Consider the following 13,970-nt stretch of genomic DNA (forward strand, 5'->3'; position numbering starts at 1 on the left):
ATCTTAATTCTCTTATACTTGAGAAATTGTAAATTACACTTTGAATTAAGTTGCCTGTTCTGTCTTTCTTGTTTTAGTCATTTAATAACTTTAAATTTGTGGTTTTATTCTGTTCAAGAACAACCTACTTGACATGAAGAGACCAGTGAACCGACACGAAAAGACATCAAGCAGCGTTTGTTTGGTTTCTGAGTGTCATTTAGAGGTGGAAATAAATTATACCAAAATAATGAAATTAATCTGAATTATTTCACAGATATTTCTCAGTTCACCTTGTGGAAAACTAGATTACTTTATAACATGAACATGCCCTCAGCGGGACTCGAACCCTCTAACAAGAAGGCTAAAGACCGCAGTCGGTCGCTGGAGACAGACTTTTGTGTTAAAAATAAAAATCACTGTTGGTCAATCTCTCTCCCACCTGATGTCCTGAAAGGGGATGAAGTTGTTGTCTACGAAGGTCTCGTTGATTTTGGAGAGCACGTCCATGCCCTCCGTGACCTCTCCAAACACAGTGTGAACGCCGTCCAGATAATCCAGATTCTCGCTTGTGGTGATCAGAAACTGTGAGGCACAAGAAAACACACTCAGAATCCCATAAACAGCAGTGAAAACACAGACAGTGTGTGCAGGAGACGATCCGAGCCGCGGACCTGAGAGCCGTGCTGCTCGCTGCCGTTGTTCACCATAGACACAGTCCCCTTCTTCCTATGCTTGATCCTCGGCATCTTCTCAGACTCAAAGAAGCGAGCCTGATCGCCATACAGTTTACTGCAAACACACACACACACACATCATGACAGTGCACGTGTGTTCAGTCAGCACAGAAACACAACATGACCTCCTGCTGACCTGAACACAGACTCTCCTCCGCGGCCCGTGCCGGTGGGGTCGCCCGTCTGAACGATGAAGTCCCTCTGGAGGACAGACAAACCTCAGTCTACAGGAATATTCATTTATCCTACAGTAATCAAATTCACCTTGAATTTTTGAGATAAATGAGATTCTACGCAAACAACGCAACTTTCCGAAGTAAACACTTTTTGAATCTCCATTTGATCTTATAGAAATATCAAGGATCAAACTATTTTTCACAGCATGACGTCTTTAATGCACACAAAATGAAAGACATGCATTTATATTACCTGCACATTGTGAATCAGACAGTAGTTGTAATATTTGATTTTGCACAGTTTCAGGAAGTTCAGAGAGGCTGTGAATGAGAAGGACATTATCATTCAGTACATTATTATTATTATAAAGGTTAAATAATATCACCATGATAGCGTGTAGCTGGTTTACCACTTCATTATTAATAATAACAACTTGAATTCTGATTAAACCAGCACAATTATCACGAATTCACATGTTTATCAAGTAAAAAGTCCCGACAGAGATGTCTTATATTTCTCAGTTCGTTTTGTTATTGTGATAAAAGAACAAGCATTTAGTGCAGATACGTTTACACCCTTCGCCCGTCATTAATGTTGTTATTAATTACCTTTCGGTCTTTCTTCTGTGTATAAATCAATAACGATATCTCCAAGCGTCGTTTCCAATAACACCGCCATGTCGCTCCAACGTCATCGACACGCGCCGGACACACACACACACTGCACATGCGTGTCGCAGATATGACGTCACACATTTGACGTGTTTTGCTCTCATGTAAGGAAATTTTGGAAACATTTGACTAGCTTTATTAATTGATAACACCGACCCCACTTTTTCTTTGTGCTTCATTTGGTTTTACTAACAGGCCAATCCCTCAAATAACACCCTGAATCACTTTAACCTCTGACCCAAAGGTGAGGACAGAAGTGACACAAACACACAGGACTGTCATTTCCCTCAGCAGATTAGAACACTTAATATACTATGCTTTAGGGAATTTTCATTAAGAGACATTTCTGATATATTGTCAGAATATGTGTCTCTGAACTCAAACCTGTATAATGTGTGAAACGTGATAAATGCTTCAAAACAGAAGCACGTTAGAGAGAAGCTGGAAGAACTGTGGCTGAGATGATGAAAAAGAGTTGGAAAGTTCCCAACTGTGTGTTTCTGGGCAGACCGTCTGAAGATTAGAAGAAGTGACACGAGGTCACCGGTTAAAAACTGTAAAATCAGAGAACGAGGGTAATTGTGAGATGTTCTGCATCTCCACCAATAGAGACTAAGCTTTCGCATCTGGACCGCCGTGTCTCCAGAGATTTATTTGGAGAAGACTTTTTCCACAACAAAGGGAAGCTTCTGAAGAGGTTTCTGATGGATACTGATGGACAGAGTTGCTTCTGTATCAACAAATCCTACTGGATGGCATCCAAATGTTTCTTTATTCCCCCCTCCTGATGCCAACCGTCCGTCAGAGAAACTCACTTTAAAGAAGCACCACAGATTAAGATACCAAACAAATATAAAAACAAAGAAAAAGTATCAACGTCCCATTTAAAAAACAAATAAAAATAAATGTATAGTCAATGTTGTTTGAACCCATCATTCTTTAAAATGTCTTTTGCCGAGTGTGAGGCAGTTATTAATGAATATATTCATTCTCACAATAACATATCTACACATACAGTACATGGCAATAAGAAACATGCTAACTTGCCTTTGCACAGCAAGTTTAAATGTAATAATACTGTACTAGCTGGAATTATGGAGATTTTTCCCCCAAAACTTTTTATTTGATCCAAAAGTGAAATTCCAATTTGCACAAAATGAGTTATAATGCAAACACTGATCATGCAAACATTTACACCGACATCACACGTGTTCGTCACATGATTGTCACATCACAGAGCCCTGTGTGTGTGTGTGTGTGTGTGTGTGTGTGTGTGTGTGTGTGTGTGTGTGTGTGTGTGTGTGTGTGTGTGTGTGTGTGTGTGTGTGTGTGTGTGTGTGTGTGTGTGTGTGTGTGTCATTAGGTGTGCATGTGTGTTTGTTTTATGATTTGACTAGAAACTTTCAGTGCCATCAGTTACAACTAAAATAGTAATTTTACAGAATTTAAAAACTAGAGTTGTGCTGAATAAATAGACGTAAGTGCACATTTGTGATATATTCTCTGTGCTTCTGGATATAGTTTACATATTATCTCAGGAATGTCGTTTATATACAACTTCAGAGGTGCTTTATTCATTTCTCACTCCAAATACTTGGAAACACAATTTAGTTTGATTGGTTATTGTGTTTCTTCATAGCTGTAATTCAGAATATATCCAAATATAACTAGATTTGATAAAAAAGGTATATTACCAAACGACTTGACAATACATCTAATAAATGATACATGTAAAAATATATAAAACACACACATATATGCGTTTAGTTTCAGTGTCTTTTCTGAAAGGAAAAGAGATTTGTGCTGGAGAAGCTTCTCAGGCAGGTCAAGACAGTTTCTGTAACCAAATATAAAAAATAAAACAAGCTTCCTGTATAAAGATGCCGTAACAGCGCTCGCGTATCAAATGTGTGGCCTTTAACAATTCATTTACAGTCAATTGTAAAACTGCAATTTCACAGACAAATAAAAAAGTCCAAACATATTTACGTGTGATATGAATTATCACACAAGACTTGATCCCGCTGTATATATTTGGTTGTGTCTGAAACACCTGAAGTGAGTGTGACGGCTGCCGTCCTCATCCTGGTGTTTTCCGGTGCTCTGTGATGGCGCTCCAGAGTTTACACAGGACTCCGCCGCTGGAAACACACAAGCAGAAGGACAGTCACACACTAGAGAAACTTCATAATCCCAAAGGGAAGTGAATTATTTCACACTGTGTAATATAATTCATGTCTGGAGGAGGACCACATTAACATCTGAACAGTAATTCATTTACACAGAATGGAAAAATCCCTAGATTACATAATATAAACCAATTAGTTGTCTGGATTCAGTCAGATTGAATATAAAGTGCTCATGTCTGTCGCAGAATCTGGAATTTGCAACAATGAACTTTATCTATATCTAACTATATACAGTGGGTACGGAAAGTATTCAGACCCCCTTAACTCGTTGTTATATTGCAGCCATTTTTTCCTCATTAATGTACACACAGCACCCCATATTGACAGAAAAACATTTTTGCAGATTTATTAAAAAAGATAAACTGAAATATCACATGGTCCTAAGTATTCAGACCCTTTGCTGTGACACTCATATATTTAACTCAGGTGCTGTCCATTTCTTCTGATCATCCTTGAGATGGTTCTACACCTTCATTTGAGTCCAGCTGTGTCTGATTATACTGATTGGACTTGATTAGGAAAGCCACACAACTGTCTATATAAGACCTTACAGCTCACAGTGCATGTCAGAGCAAATGAGAATCATGAGGTCAAAGGAACTGCCTGAAGAGCTCAGAGACAGAATTGTGGCAAGGCACAGATCTGGCCAAGGTTACCAAAACATTTCTGCTGCACTTAAGGTTCCTCAGAGCACAGTGGCCTCCATAATCCTTAAATGGAAGACGTTTGGGATGACCAGAACCCTTCCTAGAGCTGGCCGTCCGGCCAAACTGAGCTATCGGGGGAGAAGAGCCTTGGTGAGAGAGGTAAAGAAGAACCCAAAGATCACTGTGGCTGAGCTCCAGAGATGCAGTCGAGAGATGGGAGAAAGTTGTAGAAAGTCAACCATCACTGCAGCTCTCCACCAGTCGGGGCTTTATGGCAGAGTGGCCCGACGGAAGCCTCTCCTCAGTGCAAGACAAATGAAGGCCCACCTGGAGTTTGCTAAGATGGTGAGAAATAAGATTCTCTGGTCTGATGAGACCAAGATAGAACTTTTTGACCTTAATTCTAAGCGCTATGTGTGGAGAAAACCAGGCACTGCTCATCACCTGTCCAGTACAGTCCCAACAGTGAAGCATGGTGGTGGCAGCATCATGCTGTGGGGGTGTTTTTCAGCTGCAGGGACAGGACGACTGGTTGCAATCGAGGGAAAGATGAATGCGGCCAAGTACAGGGATATCCTGGACGAAAACCTTCTCCAGAGTGCTCAGGACCTCAGACTGGGCCGAAGGTTTACCTTCCAACAAGACAATGACCCTAAGCACACAGCTAAAATAACAAAGGAGTGGCTTCACAACAACTCCGTGCCTGTTCTTGAATGGCCCAGCCAGAGCCCTGACTTAAACCCAATTGACCATCTCTGGAGAGACCTAAAAATGGCTGTCCACCAACATTTACCATCCAACCTGACAGAACTGGAGAGGATCTGCAAGGAGGAATGGCAGAGGATCCCCAAATCCAGGTGTGAAAAACTTGTTGCATCTTTCCCAAAAAGACTCATGGCTGCTTCAAAAGGGTGCTTCTAATAAATACTGAGCAAAGGGTCTGAATACTTAGGACCATGTGATATTTCACATGCAAAAACGTCAACAATTCTGTGTTTTTCTGTCAATATGGGGTGCTGTGTGTACATTAATGAGGAAAAAATATGAACTTAAATGATTTGAGCAAATGGCTGCAATATAACAAAGAGTGAAAAATTTAAGGGGGTCTGAATACTTTCTGTACCCACTGTAAATCTGAACTATATCCTACTGAAGACTGGAGTAATTATGCTGAAAATTCAGCTTTGATCACAGGAATAAATTACACTTTACTATATATTCACATAGAAAACAGCTGATTTAATTTAATATTTCACCGTTTTACTGTATTTTTGATCATATTAATGCAGTCTTAGCAGTGGTGTAATGTAATGAAGTACAGTACATGAGTATTTTTTGGGAGAATCTGTACTTTACTTGAGTTTTATATTTCTGCCAACTTTTACATTTACTCCACTACATGTCCCAAATAAAATGTATACTTTTACTACAAAATAAAGTAGGATGAACACAGACTGCAAGCAAGCATGTGCAAACAAGTGCTACACAATCGCAGCTGATTTAATTTTCCGTTGCTGGAGCGGCTGAGAAAAGTGCGCTGTCATTATACAGCACGAGAGCGGCCTCTAGAGGCGACATAAAAACTCTCACTGAGACCTCGTGGAGTTTGTTTTGACACGTGACGTGAGGCTGAGACAGAGCGGGACACTTCAAAACGATTTAAAACGAACAACAAAACGGTATATTATACAGTGTACACTACAGTACATGTTTTCATGTCATTATAAAGTGATTAGTTTGTTGAGTAGATGCTGCATTAGTGGAGAACAGTAATATGTTTGCCGTCGAGGCTGAGAGGATGCTAACATTAGCAGTACCTCCAGCGGTTAAAACAATGTGACAAAAACACCAACTTTTTAATGTCACAATTGTACCATTAGTTTGCATTAGTTTATATCCATTTGTTCGCTGTTATGCATTCATTATCCAGTGATCTGGAGTCTTGTAACATTAAATAAGGTTAATAAAAGTATTGTTCATTGTCAATTTCAACATTTACATTTTAACATTTTAAAGTTGTCTCCTACATTAGTTATAATGCACTATGAATTAACATGAACGATCAATGTATAATTAATATATTCATATTTTTTATATTTAAAACTTACAATAAACATTTTGCCATTTTTTTAATTCAAAGAAACAAAATGTAAGAAAGAGTTAAAACTGAACACAATCTTGCTGCTCAAACTGTGTACAGAACAATTTTTAATAATATTTTGCTCCTTTTATATTTTACATTTACTTGTACTTTTACTTTCGATACTTAAGTACGTTTAATACCAAAAAAATACTTTTCATACTTCAGTACAAAAAATATCACATACTTTAAAACTTTTACTCAAGTAACATTCTAAACAGTGACTTTAACTTCTACTAAAGTCATTTTCTGGTAAGATAACTATACTTTACTCAAGTATGGCTTTTGAGTACTTCACTGAGTCTTGGTGAGCAGAAGAGACTTCTTTCAAAAAATAAATAAAGTTACTGACCTGAAATGTCTGAACGTACAGTATATGCGAAATATAACTTATGCATGTTAGTGTCTGTTGTTTGAGTACCCTTAGATAACAGAAGTTTAATGAAACAGAATATTGTTCACATACCGTAATCTCAAAGTCTTCAAGTCGTCTCTTGTGACGTAATGAAGGATGTCATCAAGACTGTAATCTTCAGCTATAATCTATGATATGGACAAAAAATAATCCATTATCTCTTGATTTCAGACAATATTATTAAGGACAAGATGTATTTAAATTGTTCAAATATATTTTAAATTACTCTCTGTATGGAATCTGCATCAGCGCCGTGGAGATTCAGCCACTCCAGAAGCTCCTGGTCTCCGTCTCGTTCAGCCGAACTGTGCGTGTTCACGAGCTGCACAGGAGCATCTGCCATAAACACATGATCAAACACAGGGTTGGACTGAGAGTTCCAGTTTAAAAGGTCAATACTGAAAATACATTACAACATAATGATTTAATACATAGCAAAAGACCACCAAAGCAGCATGTCAACATTAATATTCAAATAAAGAAGCATCACTAAATGTCAAAGTCTTTTTCTCAGAGAACGACACTGAAAATTTCAGTAAGAAAATTTAACTTTCTAAAAGAAATAGAGCGTAGTATTTGTACAAAAGTATTCTTCTCCGTGAGTTTTACTCAATGATTTATAAACAGCCGATTTTTAGTGGACACATCCTCCTCACATCTGATCCAAGCAACTTCCTCAGAAAATGGTGTCAAATTTTGTAAACATGATCTATGATGATTGTGTTCAGTGGTTACTTCATAAAATTAGATTACTTTTTACGGAAGTGTATGGATATACACTTTTATACGGCGAAGGACCACACATGTGACTTCAGACTGTTCATTTGTCATGTTGGCGCTCACAGCATCAGCAGCTGTCGTTTACATTCATACAAACGACTCAAAATGATTTTTATATCCCAAACATACATGATGAATTACGACTATAAATGTTTTCAGTGCAAACACGCACACAAATGTTCATGCATCGTTGCAACATGACATGGCTGCTAATGTTTCGCGGGGGCGTCAGTCCTGCAGCAGAGCAGATGTTTCTGTGGGATCTTCAGTCGGAGTTTGTGGGATCTGCGGTGATGCTGCAGGTCTCGTTCACACAGCGGGTTTGATAAATGTCTGAAATGAGTTCCAGCGATCCTCTCTGCAGATCTTACAGCGTGCTGCAGGGCCGTGTGGTCTGACGCAGCGTCACTGCCAGACCAGACAGAGATGCATCGAGCATCATTAGGCTCTCCTTGTACCACATGGTAAGATGGATGGGGGGTTTGCCCGTCTCAGTCGCTGCAGAAAGGGGAGACATTGCTGTGCTTTCTTGGCCAGTCAGATGGTCGGTGATGTGCAGACCCAGAAACTTCCCTACAGGGAAACCAGGAAGATGGACGGTGCGGGACTTCCTGAACTCAGTGATTATCTCCTTTGTTTTGTCAACATTCAGAGACAGGTTGTTGTTTTCACACCAGTCCAAGCTCCACCTCCTCTGTGTATGATGACTCATCATGTGATGATGATGTGGTTTGTACAGTCATGTGTCATGAGCAGCAGTGGGCCGAACATGCAGCCTTTGTGGCTCCGGGCTCAGTGTGATGGTGCTGAAGCAGCTGTCGCCCATCTGGACAGCCTGAGGCCTTTCAGTCAGGAAGTACAGCGTCCAGTTTCTGTTCTTTCACATATATTATGTCTCACATGCAAAACCCCCTCAGTTTTAGGGAACACTGGGGGAATTCAGGCAGCAGTGGGACAAAAAGGCCAAAACCACCTCGGTCAAGACTGAGTATTTTCAGGCATTTTCGTTGCAGTCTGGAGCTCTGAATAGTGTGTGTGTGTGTGTGTGTGTGTGTGTGTGTGTGTGTGTGTGTGTGTGTGTGTGTGTGTGTGGTGTGTGTGTGTGTGGTGTGTGTGTGTGTGTGTGTGTGTGTGTGTGTGTGTGTGTGTGTGTGTGTGTGTGTGTGTGTGTGTGTGTGTGTGTGTGTGTGTGTGTGTGTGTGTGTGTGTGTGTGTGTGTGTGTGTGTGTGTGTGTGTGTGTGTGTGTGTGTGTGTGTGTGTGTGTGTGTGTGTGTGTGTGGGTGTGTGTGTGGTGTGTGTGTGGTGTGTGTGTGGTGTGTGTGTGTGTGTGTGTGTGTGTGGTGTGTGTGCGCGTGTGTGCGCGCGTGTGCGCGCGTGTGTGCGCGTGTGTGCGCGTGTGTGCGTGTGTGTGTGTGTGTGTGTGTAAATGCACACATCAGACTCACCGACAGGCCCGGGTCGACACTTCAACAGTCTGATCTCTTGTTCTCTCTCGTCCAGGACTTGCTGTAAGATGGCCTGATATTCTCTCTCTTTCTCGATCAAGTCCTCCAGCAGTCTGCAGCACACAAACACAAACACATTCATGTGTAAGTCTGTGACCAGAGTGGTTAAATGTGTGACTTGATGCAAATACCACATGATGTACAGTACAGTCCAAAAGTTTGGGATCGGTACGATTTTTAATGTTTTTAAAAGAAGTTTCGTCTGCTCACCAAGGCTACATTTATTTAATTAAAAATACAGTAAAAACTGTAATATTGTGAAATATTATTACAATTTAAAATAACCATTTTCTATTTGAATATATTTGACAAAGTAATTTATTCCTGTGATCAAAGCTGAATTTTCAGCATCATTACTCCAGTCTTCAGTGTCACATGATCCTTCAGAAATCATTCTGATATGCTGATCTGCTGCTCAAGAAACATTTAATGTGTACAATTGTCCAAAATATTTGTGTACAATATTTTTTTTCAGGATTATTTGATGAATAGAAAGTTGAAAAGAACAGTGTTTATTTAAAATATCATTTTTTGAAACATTATAAAAGTATTTACTATCACTTTTGATTGATTTAATGCATCCTTGCTGAATAAAAGTATTCATTTCTTTAATTTCTTCTCAAAAAAATAAAAATACAAATTCTTACTGACCCCAAACTTTTGAACGGTAGTGTATAATGCTACAGAAGCTTTGTATTTCAGATAAATGCTGTTCTTTTGAACTTTCTATTCATCAAGGAATCCTGAAAAAAAAGTACACAACTGTTTTCAACATTGAAAATAATCATAAATGTTTCTTGAGCAGCAGATCAGCATATTAGAATGATTTCTGAAGGATCATGTGACACTGAAGACTGGAGTAATGATGCTGAAAATTCAGCTTTGATCACAGGAATAAATTACATTTATATTATAAAATATATTCCAATAGAAAACAGTTATTTTAAATTGTAATAATATTTCACAACATTACTGTTTTTACTGTATTTTTAATTAAATAAATGTAGCCTTGGTGAGCAGACGAAACTTCTTTTAAAAACATTAAAAATCTTACCGATCCCAAACTTTTGGACTGTACCGTACGTGCAAATATACACAGATGAGATTAACTGAAGTGCTATAAATATGGTTATACAAAGTCCAATAATTACTAAAATTTGATAATTTAAAAAGCACCACAGAAATATGACTCGAATTCAAATTCAGATCTGCAGGAGGTTTGAGTCCAGTTCAAAGACAAACATGACCCAGTGCTGTTTGGTGTCACATGATGTGATTTTACATATTTATACAGATTTCCCTATTTTAGGACCTGTTGTGCTGGTTACTTTATGATGACTGAAATCACAAAATGGCCTTAAACAAATACTGCGTTACCTTTTCTCATTTATTTCATGCACGGATTTGTTCTGTCAGTGCAGAATTTGCAAGTCAAGTTTCAGAGGAACAGTGACCTCTGACCCGTCACATGACATAGGATATAGGAGTAACGCAAGATCAAACAAATAGTTTGATAAACATGTACCTCTTGGTTTCCAGCTTCATGCGCCCCAGCTCCATGCTGATCGATCTCTGAGCGCTCTGAGACTCATGGGAAACCGTTGAGCTGAGTGTGCTGACCCCAGACGTGACCACGGTGTCGTCATGAAGAGCGACGGGTGCTCCGATGTCCTTGAGGCCAGCGTTTCCCTGAGGAACGGAGTCATCATCGATGTCCTCCTGCTCGGCGGGGTCGCTCTCTGACGCCAGCGTGAAGTGCGGCCGCAGCTCTGAGAGGAACATATACAAACAACAGATCACATGACCTGATCCTGAGCACCGCAGCACAGTGCTGGGGCTGTTCACACTGTCAGTCCAAATCCGATCATTAGTGTATCTAAATTATTGACTGAGTATGGAATTGTTCATATCTGATTTGTGTGTCCCGTGGCGCTCTTTAGTTTTCCGGAATATCTGCACTGGTTTCTATGAGGTTGCAGAGGTAGGAATACGGCAAAAACAACAACATGGAGGAGTTTGCAATAGAGATGTTTTTGTCTATTTACAACATGACAATATAAAACTGCGTCTCCTGATTCAGCGGCAGAAACGCAGGAAGCTGGTATGAGCTTCTTTATTCCCTTTATTGCCGTCGTCTCTAATTACAGGATATCATTTCCTCCTCGACCGACACTTGCAACAACACAGCCTTGTTTCTGCGGGGACTTTCAGCATGTTCCCTTTAACAGCATGTGACATGCGAAAAGTGATTAGAGCTCAAAATGGATTTGTAAACAAACAAACAAAAAAAAATGCATTCCATGTAATTTTTTGCTGTTCACACTTGATTAATATGATCGGATTCCAATCGGATACGCACAGAAACTGGATCTGGACTGACCGTCTGAACGAGGCTCATGAATCCCCTGCCTTACATCATAAAGAAACTCTGTTTACCAGGTACAAGTATGACGATGGCAGTCTGTACGGCCTTTCGAATGATGTTATCCAGGGCAAACATCCAGTGCGGCTTGATGTTGTGGTTCCGCAGGACTTTATTTACCTGCAGAAACATTATACCAAAAGTCACAAATATTTGACAATCAGGAAAAGCCATTACTGAGCTGTTCAACATCAAATGGCATTCGCAACTCATTTTAATATTGTATTGAGGTGACACAGAATTGATGATATGGCTCTGGCTAGACGCTCACCGCATCCTGGAAGCTGAAGAGCGCCACCTGCAGTTGGCTGATAGCTGTGCTGTCGAAGTCCAGCTCCAGTTTGAGCTGAGAGAGGGTGTTGGCAATTATTTTCCTGTCCGCCATCCTCACAAAGTCTCCCAGACTCGCCACCAGTGTGGAGATATGCTGATGCTTCAGTTTGGTCTCCTCAGACCCCTGTATCGAGACACAAATCACACGCACAAAAAGGGACACAAAATTAACGGTCACATGACAGATTTGTCGTCATTCGCACAAGCGCGCGAGAGCAGCAGGCCCAGGCCGGGTTCACCTGTGTCAGCGCCTCCAGCAGGTGAAGCACTATCTTCTCTCTGTCCTCGGTCAGGATTCGGTGTAAAGTCGCTCTCCTTTCGCTGTCTTTCTTCAGCATGAAGAAGCCAGAGTCTTTCTCCTCTGGAGAGGGTGGTGCGCTGTGGTCCTCAAAGTTCTCCACAGGAATACTACAACAACAGATGTACAGATTCAGCAGATACGATGATGATGTTCTGCATTTACTGTAACATAATAAGGTATATTTAAGCTAAAATGAATCTTAATAGTCTCTGCTGACCTCAGGAAGAGTGAGCGATGACCTTTGACCTCTCTCTCGCTGTAGCACTTGATGCTGGGTTTGAAGTTGAAGGGGTTTGTGCAGAGCTCGTTGTCCGGCGAGACGGAGCCGTACTCGCTGCTGCTGCTCGTGTCCTCGACCACCACGGGAACGGGCAGAGAGATGCTGCGCAAATACTCTACAACACATGACATCACATGACATCACGCTTCCACAGCATCCAGTTCATTTGACCGCATCCTCGTATCCCTATATGGACCGCTAGCTGCATAAAAGCAACTTTATGAAATATTTATTTTATGTTGATAATTAATTTCTATATATGAAACATTTCAGTTTAGTAAATGTGTATTTATCAAAATGTTCCTTTTGGTTAAAGTGTCATTTTGTACATCGATTAACCTTATGTGAGAAAAAGAGTCAAATGAACATGGCTAATTATGAACAATGACTCCATTTACAGGATATCATCATCAAAGACAAAAGATGGGAATTAAACGGACAACACTCACCAGTTCCTGGTGTAAGAGCTGAAAAAAGAGAAAACAGAGAGATGAGAAGACATAAGAGAGAGAAAAGCTTTTTCCAGGATTGACAACCAGCACTTCCCACAATACAAATAGGAAATAGGAACTGAAATGCACAAATCTGTACTTAAGTCTTCTGTTCCAGACATATGCCACATTATTATTATTATTGTTTATAATAATTGGCCTGTTCTCGTGTCAAAACCAAAGGGGATCGTGCATTTTCGGTTGCCGGCCCAAGACTCTGGAATATCCTTCCACCTGACATCAGATCTGCACCCTCAGTTGATGTTTTTAAAACTTGCGTGAAAACGTACCTGTTTTCTATGGCTTTTAACTGTTGACTTTTGGATGATGTATATTGTTTTAATTGTATTCTGTTATTGTTTAGTTTTTGTTTAGTTCTTTTGGTTTGTTGTGTTGCTGTACAGTCCTTTGGTCTACTTTGTAGTGGAAAAGGCTCTATAAATAAAGTAGACTTGAGACTTGAGATACGCATGTATATACAGTATATGTATGAATGTACCAAGAGCTCCTGAAAAAAACACAACAAATTCCTGGTGTTTTTGCACACACTTGGAGAATAAAGTTCATTCTGATTCTGAAACCTTTTCTTTCTCCATCAAAGGGCAGTGAAAGACGGGAGCTCGACCTTAAACGATCTGTGCGCCTCCGGAGGTCAGTGAGCTGCCGTGTGCTTTCAGTGAAACAAACATTAAATGGGCATTATGAATGTAAATCGGTAAAATTCACTCAATCGACACATTTACACAATACACCAGACTGGGTAACAGGGCTGAAAGTAACAAAAGTAAGGTTACTGATTCTGGCCTAGCTAGTTGGGACCAATTAATAATATATTATTTCTATTAATATAATATAATTCAATCTTAATTTTGGTAATTAATTTATTCATGAATTCTGTAATT

The 13,970-nt window shown here is 39.9% G+C and overlaps 2 protein-coding genes across 4 annotated transcripts in view; both read right to left on the reverse strand.

Moving 5' to 3' along the window:
* Nucleotides 1-1,658, reverse strand: part of LOC137015708 (peptidyl-prolyl cis-trans isomerase-like 4) — a 7,554-nt gene extending 5,896 nt beyond the window's left edge. For 2 of the 3 annotated variants that reach the window (XM_067380722.1, XM_067380720.1), the window contains exons 1-5: nt 1,502-1,658; nt 1,146-1,213; nt 853-917; nt 654-771; nt 422-564 (exon numbers count right to left, since the gene is read on the reverse strand). In XM_067380722.1, the coding sequence (XP_067236823.1) occupies nt 422-564; nt 654-771; nt 853-917; nt 1,146-1,213; nt 1,502-1,571 (464 nt within the window). In that variant the 5' untranslated portion in view covers nt 1,572-1,658. The remainder of the gene's footprint in view (nt 1-421; nt 565-653; nt 772-852; nt 918-1,145; nt 1,214-1,501) is intronic. The other variant, XM_067380721.1, reaches the window with a different exon arrangement.
* A 993-nt stretch (nt 1,659-2,651) lies between these two features.
* LOC137015706 (mitogen-activated protein kinase kinase kinase 5-like) overlaps nt 2,652-13,970 on the reverse strand; it is a 37,125-nt gene continuing 25,806 nt past the window's right edge. Inside the window, exons 21-30 of the mRNA XM_067380719.1 lie at nt 13,027-13,044; nt 12,515-12,692; nt 12,236-12,404; nt 11,935-12,120; nt 11,678-11,783; nt 10,767-11,010; nt 9,182-9,294; nt 7,182-7,291; nt 7,007-7,083; nt 2,652-3,705 (exon numbers count right to left, since the gene is read on the reverse strand). Coding sequence (XP_067236820.1) covers nt 3,645-3,705; nt 7,007-7,083; nt 7,182-7,291; nt 9,182-9,294; nt 10,767-11,010; nt 11,678-11,783; nt 11,935-12,120; nt 12,236-12,404; nt 12,515-12,692; nt 13,027-13,044 — 1,262 coding nt within the window. The 3' untranslated portion in view covers nt 2,652-3,644. The remainder of the gene's footprint in view (nt 3,706-7,006; nt 7,084-7,181; nt 7,292-9,181; nt 9,295-10,766; nt 11,011-11,677; nt 11,784-11,934; nt 12,121-12,235; nt 12,405-12,514; nt 12,693-13,026; nt 13,045-13,970) is intronic.

This window comes from Chanodichthys erythropterus, unplaced genomic scaffold, assembly GCF_024489055.1.
Source record: "Chanodichthys erythropterus isolate Z2021 unplaced genomic scaffold, ASM2448905v1 ctg000260_np12, whole genome shotgun sequence".
Lineage (NCBI taxonomy): Eukaryota > Metazoa > Chordata > Actinopteri > Cypriniformes > Xenocyprididae > Chanodichthys > Chanodichthys erythropterus.